Source organism: Stomoxys calcitrans, chromosome 4, assembly GCF_963082655.1.
Source record: "Stomoxys calcitrans chromosome 4, idStoCalc2.1, whole genome shotgun sequence".
NCBI classification, from domain to species: domain Eukaryota; kingdom Metazoa; phylum Arthropoda; class Insecta; order Diptera; family Muscidae; genus Stomoxys; species Stomoxys calcitrans.
This window is the reverse complement of record NC_081555.1, coordinates 97,393,633-97,407,115: the sequence shown is the minus strand read 5'-3', so window position 1 is coordinate 97,407,115 and position 13,483 is coordinate 97,393,633. Positions and strand designations below refer to the sequence as shown.

General features: G+C 36.8%; 3 protein-coding genes across 4 annotated transcripts; 2 read left to right on the top strand and 1 right to left on the bottom strand.

Moving 5' to 3' along the window:
* Positions 1 to 1,915: 1,915 nt before the first annotated feature.
* On the top strand, positions 1,916 to 4,367 carry LOC106089649 (uncharacterized). The gene has a single exon (XM_013255571.2). The coding sequence runs from the start codon at positions 3,118 to 3,120 to the stop codon at positions 3,631 to 3,633; it is 516 nt and encodes a 171-aa protein (XP_013111025.1). The 5' UTR covers positions 1,916 to 3,117; the 3' UTR covers positions 3,634 to 4,367.
* A 3,630-nt stretch (positions 4,368 to 7,997) lies between these two features.
* On the bottom strand, positions 7,998 to 12,031 carry LOC106089653 (regulator of telomere elongation helicase 1 homolog). 2 transcript variants are annotated; one of them, XM_013255576.2, is made up of 10 exons: positions 11,945 to 12,031; positions 11,615 to 11,877; positions 10,630 to 11,546; positions 10,240 to 10,562; positions 9,974 to 10,180; positions 9,501 to 9,915; positions 9,187 to 9,435; positions 8,977 to 9,125; positions 8,480 to 8,912; positions 7,998 to 8,405 (listed from the first exon to the last, which is right to left on the bottom strand). In XM_013255576.2, the coding sequence occupies exons 2-10, from the start codon at positions 11,745 to 11,747 to the stop codon at positions 8,196 to 8,198; spliced, it is 3,036 nt and encodes a 1,011-aa protein (XP_013111030.1). In that variant the 5' UTR covers positions 11,748 to 11,877; positions 11,945 to 12,031; the 3' UTR covers positions 7,998 to 8,195. The 2 variants fall into 2 exon arrangements, with proteins under 2 accessions (XP_013111030.1, XP_059223655.1); XM_059367672.1 differs by lacking the exon at positions 11,945 to 12,031 and having other exon boundaries at positions 11,615 to 11,878.
* LOC106089654 (DNA replication complex GINS protein PSF1) lies at positions 11,992 to 12,965 on the top strand. Its single transcript, XM_013255577.2, has 3 exons — positions 11,992 to 12,281; positions 12,348 to 12,412; positions 12,482 to 12,965. Exons 1-3 carry the CDS (start codon positions 12,192 to 12,194, stop codon positions 12,927 to 12,929), a joined length of 603 nt encoding a protein of 200 aa, XP_013111031.1. The 5' UTR covers positions 11,992 to 12,191; the 3' UTR covers positions 12,930 to 12,965.
* The last annotated feature ends 518 nt before the right edge of the window (positions 12,966 to 13,483 follow it).

Sequence of the window (13,483 nt, the reverse complement as noted above, 5' to 3'; positions counted from 1 at the left end):
TGCTAACCTCTGCACTACGGTGGCCTCCACCCGACATAGCTCCCATATAAACCGATCTTCCGATTTGACTTCTTCAGCTCCTGCATATGGCAATTATTATCCGATTTGGCTGAAATTTTTCATGATGGCCCCTGTTCATGCATTCGTTGGGCAAAAATAGTTAGAGTCAACATAGAGCTCTAAAATTTTGCTCATATGTATATTTGAGTGTAATAGAGAAAAAACTGAAGTATGGTCCAAATTGGTCTATATCCTGACATAGCTCCCATATAAACCGATCTCCCGATTTGAATTCTTGAGCTTCTGGAGAACGCAATTATTATCAGATTTAGCTAAAATTTTTCATGGGGAACTCTGTTATGAGCCTCAACAACTAAAGGATGATTTTTTTGAGGTTAGGATTTTCATGCATTAGTATTTGACAGATCACGTGGGATTTCAGACATGGTGTCAAAGAGAAAGATGCTCAGTATGCTTTGACATTTCATCATGAATAGACTTACTAACGAGCAACGCTTGCAAATCATTGAATTTTATTACCAAAATCAGTGTTCGGTTCGAAATGTGTTCATTCACCGTAACGTTGCGTCCAACAGCATCTTTGAAAAAATACGGTCCAATGATTCCACCAGCGTACAAACCACACCAAACAGTGCATTTTTCGGGATGCATGGGCAGTTCTTGAACGGCTTCTGGTTGCTCTTCACTCCAAATGCGACAATTTTGCTTATTTACGTAGCCATTCAACCAGAAATGAGCCTCATCGCTGAACAAAATTTGTCAAAATTTGAACACATTTCGAACCGAACACTGATTTTGGTAATAAAATTCAATGATTTGCAAGCGTTGCTCGTTAGTAAGTCTATTCATGATGAAATGTCAAAGCATACTGAGCATCTTTCTCTTTGACACCATGTCTGAAATCCCACGTGATCTGTCAAATACTAATGCATGAAAATCCTAACCTCAAAAAAATCACCCTTTACAAGAAGTATTCTCCATTAACGCAAACCGATACATATATATTACGAGGAACCTTTGGCCCTCCAGAGGGTACAATTATTATCCGTTTTGCACAATGACTTCTGCTGTGACTCTAAAAAACTCTGCCAAGTATGATCCAATTCGGTAAATAACCTGATGTAGCCCCCTTATAAACCAATCTCTTGATTTTAGTTTTCAATCATACAGAAGGCATTTACTTTAACGTACAACTTTATCCCTGAATTGTGTTTTCCGTTTCACTGACTTCCGGAGTTTATGTTACGTTTTGGGCTTTGGTGTATTCAGAGAACTATAGTAGAATTTTCCGGCGAACAAGTTTGTAGACTGTTCCGAATTGTTTAAATTCCTTTTTAAAGGCGTTATTAACAATAATTTCGTGGATAGTTCGCATAGTTTTTAACCCTCTTTCTAAAAAAGGAGAAAAGAAAATTTAAATTCTCAAAATACATCGGTTTTGGGGGGTTTTCCATGATTTTTATACCCTCCACCATAGGATGGGGGCATACTAAATTCGGCATTCTGTTTGTAATACCTCGAAATATCCGTCTGAGACATCATAAAGTGTATATATTCTTGATCGTCATGTCATTTTAAGTCGATCTAGCCATGCCCGTCCGTCTGTCTGGAGCTTCTATAGGGCGCAGTTCTCGCCGGATTTGGCTGTAATTTTTCACGTGGTGTTTTGGTATCACTTCCAACAACTTTGATAAGTATGGTTTAAATCGGTCCATAACCTGATAGAGCTGCCATATAAACCGATCAGGGGTCTTGACTTCTTCAGCTTTTAGAGCGCGCAATTCTTATCCGATTTGGCTCTAATTTTGCACATGGTGTTTTGGTATCACTTCCAACAACTGAGCCGAGTACCATTCAAATCGGTTCATAATCTGGTATAGCTGCCATATAAACCTATCTTGGATCCTGATTTCTTGAGCCGCTGCAGGGCGCAATTCTCATCCGATTTGGAAGAAGATGTTTTGTTATGACTTTCAATAACTGTGCTAAGTATGGAGCAAATCGGTGCATAAATTGATATAGCTGCCATATAAACCGATCTGGGATCTTGACTTCTTGAGCATCTAGATGGCGCAATTCTCGTCCGATTCGGCAGAAATTTCGTACAACGGCTTCTTCCATGACTTTCAACATGGTCTGAATCGATCAATAGCTTTATACAGCCCCCATATAAACCTATCTTCCGATTTTGTTTCTTGAGCCCCTACAAGGAGTAATTCTTATCCGAATGAACTGAAATGTTACACAATGACTTTTACAATGTTCAGCATTCATTTATGGTCCGAATCGGACTATTACTTGGTATAGCTTCAGTAGCATAACAGTTCTTATTCAATATTCGTTGTTTGCCTAAAAAGAGATACCGCGCATAGAACTCGACAGATCCGATCCATGGTGGTATGGTATATAAGATTCGCCCCGGCCGACCTTAGCACGCTCTTACTTGTTTTCCTTCTTTTATTTATATTTAGAAGAAAAGAAAATTTAAATTCTCAAAATACCTCGGTTTTTGAGGGGTTTTCCATGATTTTTCTATGTACCTCTTTCTTTACATATCACTCATGCATAGTGTGTGACAAAACGCTGTAACACTGTGCATTCTCTTAAAAAATGAGAATGCTTTTTGACAAAATGCACCTCCAACATGACAAAAGGGCCAACGAACATCATTGTTACATAGAATGTGAAAGTGAAAGGTAGTGTTCCACTCAAGTTGTAGTAGTATCCCATAAAGTTTTACCTCAAATTCGGATAACAGGAAAAATCTATCATCATTGCACACACGTCCTGGACAAATTTATCAATACCACCGCATTATTATAACTTAAAAAAAAGAGAGAGCCAACGGAAAAAATTAGAAAGGAAACAAAAATTGCCTTAAAAGACAAAGACGACAAACCAACACAGCAACCTCACCGTGCAACCTGACCTAACCTTGGCCTAGGCATAAAAAGCACACACACACGCCAAACAACAACAATCATATAAAACCCTATAACCTTGAATTTTTTTTCATTCAATTGCAATCAACGAACGACAAGCAAACAAGCAAGAGCATCAAATTCTTGTGAGCTCCATAAAAAGTGAAACAATAAAATGACTGAGGAAACAAATTGCTTACGGCCCGCAACTGGTGGTGTTCCCGTTCCCGGTGGAGGAGGTGAATATGTTTGGACTCATCGTGAACCCCTATTGCATTTACAAAAATATACACCGTTCTTTCGCCTAATTGATTTTGTCGAAAAAACTCGAACCAAACGTTTCTATGAACCTGCTGAGCGTTTCGAAATCCTAATGTCAGCCTGCATCTTAAGGCATCCAGCACCGTTTTGTCAAAATCGCCGCTTCCCCGATGACTATTGGGCCAATTTGTCTGTGGGCGCTGTGGCCGATGCGTTTGATCGACTTATTGCCTCCTTGGATATACCCAGTCCACAGTTGTTGTCCCAAATGAACGCCCAGGATTGGGATACTTGGAAAAAGAAATTCGATATTGCCATGACAGATATAAGACGATTGTCGTATTGCTCGGATTTGGATAAATTGGCTGATATTGGTATTTACAATCGCGCTACATTTGAGCAACGCTTTAATATGCAATGGCGTGAGTAGGGCAGGGGGGAAATTAAGCAAGGAGGATGAAGGGCACGAGGATTAATTGAATATTATTTATGCTGTTGTCCCATATGTGGGTCAAGTTTAAGAGAAGATGGTGCTGACATAGTAATAGATATAAAGAGAATGTTTATAATGGATTAAAAAACAACAACAAGAGAGAACAAGAGAGAAACAGAGACAGAGAAAACGGAAGTATGTTGCTTACACATTGTTGTCATAGCCTGCCTATGTGTGTGTGTGTGTGTGTGCATGTGTCTTACATAGGTCTGCAATACACAATACTCTGCAACTGCAAAGCTGTCATTTTATAATTGCATTCCTTATTTCTACACATAATAAAGGGCAATGGCTTTTAACATTTTAACAAACTTTTACATGTTTCGTAAATTTTAACTTTCTTCCCCAAAATAAACATACAAATCTACTATACACACGAACGATACGTATTAACATATATTAATAAGAAGATATTATTTTAAATTATTATAAAATGAATATAAACAATACCTACTAAATGATTGTATATCACACTAATCTAATATAATGCTGAAATGGTGGGTCCAAGGTAGGTTTTGGACTAATTAAAGTGGTTCTTCATGATTGATATTTTGATCAAATAAAATAAAAATAGCTTTAAACCTGTTAGTATTAAACATAAATGTTAATCATTATCAATATTGTACATAGACGCATATACATAGAAAAAAATAAATACAAATGCTATGTCTACAAGTGCTAAACGAATTAAATAACAACAATAAATACTATATGAGTTATAAGAAGCAATTTTTGGTTAGTTTTTCTATAAAAAAAAATCGTTATCTTTAGACACCATTTGATGAAAAATAATTTTTTTAAAAAAATTTGTTGAAATTTTGAAGAATTCTCTGAAATTTGGTTTTAGAAAAAAAATAAAGGAATATTTATTTTTAGAGAAAATTTCGTTGAATTATGTATTTAGAGAAAGTTTCACAGAAATGTTGTGTTCACATTAAACTATTTAAATGTTTATGTTTGGAGAAAATTTTATAAAAATTTCAATCAGGGTATATTTCATATAATTTTATACACAATTTGTCTTAACTTTTGAAATTTCGTTTTGAAAAAAATGTTATTGAATTTTTGACTTTATAGCAGTGGAGGGCAAATTCACACACACTGGCACATATTTGTGTACGTTTACTACAGAACAAGCTTACGGACTTGGAAATATTACGCACACTAGCACAAGTGTTCAACGCTGCTTCATAGCAAATTTCAGGAAAATTTTGACTTCAGGAAAAATTTCATAGAAATTTTAACTTTGGGGAAAATTTCATAGAAATTTTAACTTTAGCGAAAATTTCATAAAAATTTTAACTTTAGCGAAAATTTCATTAAAATTTTAACTTTAGCGAAAATTTCATAAAAATTTTAACTTTAGCGAAAATTTCATAGAAACTTTCATGGCAAATTGCATTGAAATTTAGACTTTGGGGAAAATTTCATAGAAATTTTGTCTTTGGGGAAAATTTCATAGAAATTTCATGTTTAGGGAAAATTTCATAGAAATTTTGTCTTTAGGCGAAATTTTATAGAAATTGTGTCTTTGGGGAATATTTCATAGAAATTTGGTCTTTAGGGAAAATTTCATAGAAATTTTGTCTTTTGGGAAAATTTCATAGAAATTTTGTCTTAAGGAAAATTTCATAGAAATTTTAACTTTCGGGAAAATTTTATAAAAATTTTAACCTTAGGAAAAAATTCAAAGAAATTTTGTCTTAAGAAAAAGAATTATAAAAATTTTGTTTTTAGGGAAAATTTCATACACTTTTTTTGGGGAAATTTGCATGTAAATTTTGTCTTTAGGGAAAATTTCATAGAAATTTTGTCTTTAGCGAAAATTTTATAGAAATTTTGTCTTTAGGGAAAATTTCATAGAAATGTTGTCTTTAGGGAATATTTCATAGAAATTTTGTCTTTAGGGAATATTTCATAGAAATTTTGTCTTTAGGGAATATTTCATTGAAATTTTGTCTTTAGGAAAAATTTCATAGAAATTTTGTCTTTAGGGAAAATTTCATAGAAATTTTGTCTTTAGGGAAAATTTCATAGAAATTTTGTCTTTAGGGAAAATTTCATAGAAATTTTGTCTTTAGGGAAAATTTCATAGAAATTTTGTCTTTAGGGAAAATTTCATAGAAATTTTGTCTTTAGGGAAAATTTCATAGAAATTTTGTCTTTAGGGAAAATTTCATAGAAATTTTGTCTTTAGGGAAAATTTCATATTTTGTCTTTAGGAAAAATTTCATAGAAATTTTGTCTTTAGGAAAAATTTCATAGAAATTTTGTCTTTAGGAAAAATTTCATAGAAATTTTGTCATTAGGAAAAATTTCATAGAAATTTTGTCTTTAGGAAAAATTTCATAGAAATTTTGTCTTTAGGAAAAATTTCATAGAAATTTTGTCTTTAGGAAAAATTTCATAGAAATTTTGTCTTTAGGAAAAATTTCATAGAAATTTTGTCTGTAGGAAAAATTTTATAGATTTCATAGAAAATTTCGTAGAAATTTTGTCTTTAAGGAATATTTCCCTTTAATTGTCTTTTTAAGAGACCAAATTTCTTGAATATTTACTAAAATTTTGTGTGGAGAAAGCATCACTGATTGGCGCAGATAGTGTTCCTGTGCTAACGTCTTGGTTGTTGTTGTAGCAGTTTGTTGTGTTCTATCTTTCGTCTGCTTAATTCTGTTGAGTGCTGAGTCGGGTGGGTCTGGTTGTGGGTCTGTAGAAGTTGAGGCGGCTGCATCTGCCGGAACGTAATTGAGCCAGAACTACTCTGATTTGCCGGGGGAGATCAATTTCTTCAGGTGCAATGGGAGGCGGTCATTCTCCGAGGACTACATTCACCCGGTAGCTATTTACCACATCTGCTACCGTGTCTCCATTAATGTTGTCTATGCCTGCTTGATATGCCGCTTGATCTAGAGGTTCTCTCTTGTAGCGCTGAACCTGACGCTCTAGATCATGTAGATCTACCTTAAGGCTTCTGGGCGGTGGATATCTATCAACAGGATGATGATTTGGATGGCCCCTGCGATAACAGTCCAAAAGGTATTGCTTAGACAGCATGTAACTATGTCTTCGCACTGATAGGATCTTTGTCTCCTGATGGAGGTGGTCTACATGAGAACTGAGGAGGCAGCCCATCGCAGTTCGGAGGGCGGCATTCTGACAGATCTGAAAATTATTCCATTGCGTGCCACAAAGCTGACGAGACCACAATGGCGCTGCATAACTTACCACAGACCAGTCAATTGCTTTGTACGTGGTCAACAAGGTTTCTTTGTCTGCACCCCAAGTGCTGCCGGCAAGTGACTTGAGGACCTTGTTTCTACTTTATAGCACTTTGACTTTATTGCAAATTCCTGTGGCATGTGGGAAGAATGTGTAAGAGCTGTCAAATGTGACGCCAAGTATTTTGGGATACTTGATGGTCGGAATCATTTCTCCATCGACCATCACAGTCAGCTCGGTATTCACCTCATGCGTATTTGTAGTGAACAATGTGGCTGAAGATTTGGTGGCAGATACCTTCAGATTTCTTGCAGCGAAATATGAGGCAAGTTCGTTGAGGTAGACGTTCAACCTATCGCAGATGGCAACAATGGGTGGGGGACCTGATGCCATGATCGTACAATCGTCCACATATGTCCCTGTTTCACTCTATGGTGCTTCGACTTCTTATTCCTAAAATCCGCACAATGTTTCAGGCTTGGCTGGAGAACGTATTGGTAATGTCCTCAAATAGTTTGTCGAATGCGTTCAATTGAAGCGTGGGATGATTGAAGACACGGCAAATGCGTGCGGTGATGGCATACAAAGCAGTTGATGTGATGTGCAGTCTTCGAAATCCATGTTGATGCTCGGCGAATAGAAATTCTCCTACGAGGCTCGGGAGGAGAAATGCCTCAAGCGTCTTTGCTACTGGTGAGAGAAGGGAACCTAACCCAGCCTGCACAGCGCAAAGTCTTCCAAGACACAGAGCCCCGACGGTACACGACCAGTCTCCTTAACCTGTCTCTGGACACTCCTACCCTTGCTGATGTGTGGAATCACACGGTATCTATCCGTCCATTTACCAAGCCAATCCTTCTCGACCGATTACTAGATCACTGTGGACGCGCCCCATCCAAGTAACAGAGTTGCTCAACAGAACCAGTAAGGAAATAAAAGTTGATCTGTACAAGTCTGCGACCAAAATTTGCATATAGATTTCTTTCAAATGTTATAACTTTACCCTTTATTAATAATAAAAATGACTTTGTATACCGTACCTATGTGTACATTTTAAATGTGCCTTATTCTCGTTTATAAAATTGTTTTTACTATTTTTTCGCTTTTATTTTACATTATCTGTAAGGATATGTCGTTTACCTAAATCTTAAGATTAGAAGCTTATAAAATAACATTGAAAGTTCATTGAGCTGGCGGATGATGGATTCTATATTAACAAACACATACAAGTTATAAAAACAAAAACAAAAAACACAAAGTTGAGAAAATTAACGATGCTGCTATGAATGGAATGCAAGACGTTCATCAAATTTTGAACGGTGTTCAGTTTTCAGAAAACGTTTCATGCCCCTCAACAGATACATTGAGCTGGGTTTAGCCAATAATCGAAATAATATATTTAACAAAGCTTCTATGTTATCATCACGTTTGTATGCAACCAGTCCGGCAGTGAATGCACTAAAATCCGAAGGCGGCAACAAACCACGTAGCTGTGCCATATCCCAAAAAGAAATACTCATTAGAGAATAACAACAAAGGTGAAGCAATTGTTACCACTACTTACCACTTTTAAAAGTTCCATTCTATCTTCGGGAGCCTTCTTATTATCTTCATCACATGTTGTTAGTTGAGCTTTATGACCAAAGGAAAAAGCATTTATTTTGGAAGTGGTAGAAGCCGAAAGTTGCGATGACACCAAGCTTGAGGTATTATCAATTAGCTTATATTTTTTCTTTTTGCTAAGATCATTCTGAAACGCGCTGCTGGATGAGGAGGACATTTGACTTGAAGTTGGACTTCTTTCACGCTTGTGAATTTTAACCAAGCCTCCACTACTGCTGCTAGATGAAGAATTAAAGTCTATTGCTGATACATCAGAGTCCAGGCGACTCATAAAATCCATAGCACTGGGTAATTTGCCACTATTTGACCGACCAGCAGCCGCTGCATAATCGTTTGGAGACCAAGAGACTATTGAGTTAGTCTTTTCAATTTTGCTGCAAAAAAAAATATTCCAAATTGATTGTTTTGCGTAAAAAGTTTTTTAAATTTAATATTTACATGGCTTGAGTATGGGCATTTTGAAATTTATTTTTAGCTGCCAGCACTTCTTTGGGGTCGGCGAATAGTTTACTGCGTACGGGCTCTTCCACAATTTCACAACTGTCTTGTACTAGAGTTTCAATGCAGCGCTCTTTTGGTTTCGGCATCTGTCGCAGCAAACATTACAAATGGCTAATAATTTATTTATAATAATATTTCAATACACACCGTTTTGTCTGCGTTTCTAAAGAAATCCCTCAACTCCTTAACCACTGGACCAAATGCTGTATTTTTCGGTTGATTTCCCAAAATATCTCTTATCCATTTGGATAGTTGTTGTATTTGCGATGACTGTTGAAAACGCACATCGCACAACAATATAGCACCATAGTCATTGCGGTGACGTATTACACGACCAATTGCCTGATTGACAGCCCTGGTGGCATCTAAAGAATACCAGGCTTGGCCAGATAAAAGCTATGTGTGCGAAGTATGGTAATTTCAATGGATAAGATTGATGATAAGATTGGTGTTTTACAAACCTCATTTTCTTTTGTACGGTTATCCTCCAAATATTTCTTTTTCAATATAACTTTTGGATCTTTTAAGGGGGGGAATGGTAATCCAGTTATAATAACAGCGCGACCATTACGATCCGCAAAATCCAAACCTTCTGAGACTTTGCCACGACAAACAGCCATAAAACAAGCTCCTTTTGAATCCTTTATACTTTGATAGAACTGTTCCATAGTGTTGGTAAAATCATCTTTACTTCTTGGTTCAACGTAAATAGGTTTATGCCGTGAAATATCCGACCATAAACCAGAAGCTTGCCATGAGTTGACGCATTGATTAAGCATGGGATAGGAGGGAAAGAATACCAGCAAACCATCGGGAACTAATCGGGAAACATTTAAAATGGTCGATCCCAAAGAGCTTATATACTTTGGATTATCTCTATCAATATAAAGGAACATATTATAAGCATACACATCATATAATCGTTATTATATACCTATTTTGATAGTTCGATATAAGCTGCTCTCGGTCGGGTCCAGAGCCTATGATTTTCACATATACCTGTGAAGAAGATACAATATGCGGATTTTCAAGACGCTGTGCTACCGGAATGGCCAACTCGGCAATCAGGGGTTTCAATGGGGCCAAGGTTCCACTTGTTAAAATAACACTACGCACATTGGTATTCAGCAATTGCTCCATTCTAAAGAAAAAAAAAACAAAAAATCGTTATATACTAACATGTGTTTTTTTTTAACATACCCAAATCCCGGATTAAAGCACCAGTAATTTATTATTTTCCCTGCCTTGGATGAACTGCTGGCATTTCCCTTCGATAGCCAACCAGACTGATTAGCACCCCTGCTGTTGTGTTGTTTTACTTCTTCAATTTGCACATGTACCTTAAAGCTGCGATATACCTTTTGTAAACTATCTTCCTTGTTTATGAACACGACTGTGAATAGGTCGCTTAATTTTTGATAAGAACCTCCTTTTCGGGCCATACTATTCTGTGATTCAACAGCCATAAACTGAATTAATTTATCCAAAAGCGCTACAATCGCCTTTGAAGAACCATAGGAGATCTAAAAAGAATCGTAAACAAATTTTCTGTAAGCATATACAGCCAAACATATAAACACATCTACTTGCATTCGCTTTTCCTAGCAAATCAAATATGTATGATGCAGGAAAGGTAGCACCCTCCTGCTTATTCTCAACCAGTATATCATCAAAAGCCTTTTCAAGTTCCAGCAACATTTCCTTAAGCAACGCCAAATCATCTATTGTAAAATCTTTTGGTTCGTCTCCTGCTGAATCGAGCATATCCCCGCCGCTCATAGCCTTCATGACGTGAGTTGTATCTTCAATGGCCATTGCCACATCAGATGATTTTATTTGCACAGAAGCAGATTCCTCACAAATCTTTTCAATATTATGAGCTTCATCCAGAATGCAAATGGCATTATTCAATTCAATCTTGTTTGCCTTACGAGCCGTAGGATCTAACAAATAATTATAGGGCATAAATACAATATCCGCATCATCAACTAGTTCCTTTGCAGCAAAGTAGGGACACATTTTAAGTTTCTGGCCTACTTTTACCAGATCCTCAATATCCATGACGGTGGGACCACGAAATTCTGGGTCATCCTTTCGGGATTCAACGCGATGGTGAAAGGAACACGTTCGTGTTTGCACACGCAGCTTGCACATTTGAGTTTTGTTTGCATTTCCTAGTTCTCTCATCACTTCTGGATGTATGCATAATTGGTCTCTAGATCCCAGAACCACTGCCCGCATATAAGAATAAGAGGTTCTTTTTAATTCTTGCATGGCCTGCGTTAGCTGTGAATGTGTACGTGAGGCGTATATAATCTTTGGAAGGCCCCAGTTACCACCTTTGCCTTTCGAACGAGCAATCATTTCCAAATGTTCCGCCAACAAAGGATTATCCTTTAAGTCATGGGGTGAAGGGGTTACTCGTTGAATTTGGTTTTTCATTTCCTCCTTGCGGGATTGCAACCAGGCCAGCGATGAGCACAGCAGACTTAGTGTTTTACCAGTTCCTAGAACATAGTATTTAATTTCACAACCTAATTCCAAGAGGCTTTAAAGCTATTGTTTGCATACATACCAGTAGGTGACTCCAATACTCCATTTGTTCCATCACGCAGGCATATAATCACCTTCTCCATATATGCCCTTTGAACTTCATATGGTTCGAATGGAAAGTGTACCGGCACACCGGCTATAATTGTTTCAGGCATTCTATACTATGTTCAAGTAAGCAAAAGAAAAATATTGTATGCCGCCAAAACTTTTCCACTTTTCGTGTTTCTATTGTTGTGAAGTTTTGTCATTTCGTCAGCTAAATGCACACCTGATGTGGTATTTACACTGAATGATGAAAATGCTTTATAAAAGGTTTTAAGATACAAGCCAATTAAATTAATATATCATTTACCGTTAATTACTTTGATACAAATAATTAGATTTAATTTGTGTAATAAAAAGCAAATAGGCTGTTTATATTTTTAAATAAATGTATTTTGAATACGCCCATGTTCAACACCACGTCTAAACGCACCACTTGCAATTCTTGCCATGTACTCAAAAACAGCTGATATAAATCTTGGCGCCAAAAAAAAGTAAACATCAACAAACACATTAGCCAGAAGGCAGTAAGAAGTTGTGCAAAATTCAACAATAGTATGAGCAAATCAAATAAAATGTTTGCCGATAAGGCATTTGAATTGATAAAAGACTTGGAAAGGTCTTCGCAGACAATACCCCCATTCGATGTAAGTATGACGTTGTTTTATTGCAAAATGATTCCACTGATATCCCATTTTTTAATAAATGCCAAGGATGATGGTGTGCGGCAAGTTTTGGAAGAAATCAAAGCAATATTTGATGAGAATTGTGCACAGGCGTAAGTTGGTAAATCTAGAGAAATACTGTTTCAAAAGACTTACAAATATGTCCTCTCAATGTCTTTTAGAGCAAATTATTCAACTTCAGGTGATCGAACACTGTGGCCTCTTTTGAATTTTCGGCATGCAGCTCTTCAACGAAATAAACGATGCCTTCTCACCTACTTGCACCAACGTTTGCAGCGCATCAAGGCCTTACGTTGGGAGTTTGGCCCCATTATCCCACCAGATATCAAAACAAATCTGTGCGAACCAGAAGTAACATTCTTTAACAAATACTCCAAATCTTTAGCATCATACATGCGTTCAATTGGTGATGGTCAAGGTATTGACCTAACAGGCGATCTGAGGCCTCCAAAATCATTGTACATAGAGGTGCGATGTGTTGAAGATTTTGGCAAATTTGAATTAGAAGATGGTGAAGTCATATATCTGAAAAAGAACAGTCAACATTATTTGCCACGTTCACAGGTTGAGACGTTGGTGCGCCAAGGTATTCTTCAGCATATTGTTTAGTTATATATACAATAAATGTTAGTTTTTTTTATAAATAATAACAGATAACTATAATTTATTAGTTTACGTAAAAGAAAGCAAGTATCCGGTTGATATTATAAAACTTCAACCTTTTATACTTTGATTTGAACATCATAGGATGCATTCTTCAGCGGATGCTGGTCAAGCATTACCACTCCTCAAAGAGATGGCATCTGACCGAATACCAGAAACTTCTGCGAATTTTGGTTCAAGCGATAACTTGTGAACCAGTTCTGGGTATTTATGATATAAACAAAGGCCAAGAACTGCGCAGAGATGGACTGATCCAGGTCGAGAAGGCGATTCGGAGAGGAAATACCGTGAATATGAACAAAGCCGATTTAAAAAGGTGGTCTCACGCGAACAGCTGTTAACATCCGGCCAGGTTTGACGGTATTAAGATGTAAATTTTTTGTTTGCATTGTCTTTGTTGCCATCTTTCTCACACATTCTCTGTCCATGTACGCACAGGTATACACGCACGCACACAAATTTCTTTGTGTGTGTTGGCAAAACGTCGATCAGCTTAATGG

Coding starts and splice junctions, on each gene's coding strand:
- LOC106089649 (XM_013255571.2), top strand. CDS start 3,118: ATGACTGAGGAAACAAATTGCTTACGGCCCGCAACTGGTGGTGTTCCC.
- LOC106089653 (XM_013255576.2), bottom strand. CDS start 11,747: ATGCCTGAAACAATTATAGCCGGTGTGCCGGTACACTTTCCATTCGAA. Junction 11,547..11,614: donor AGTATTGGAGTCACCTACTG/GTATGTATGCAA, acceptor ACTATGTTCTAG/GAACTGGTAAAACACTAAGT. Junction 9,916..9,973: donor ATATCGAACTATCAAAATAG/GTATATAATAAC, acceptor TTATATTGATAG/AGATAATCCAAAGTATATAA.
- LOC106089654 (XM_013255577.2), top strand. CDS start 12,192: ATGAGCAAATCAAATAAAATGTTTGCCGATAAGGCATTTGAATTGATA. Junction 12,282..12,347: donor AGACAATACCCCCATTCGAT/GTAAGTATGACG, acceptor ATAAATGCCAAG/GATGATGGTGTGCGGCAAGT. Junction 12,413..12,481: donor GATGAGAATTGTGCACAGGC/GTAAGTTGGTAA, acceptor AATGTCTTTTAG/AGCAAATTATTCAACTTCAG.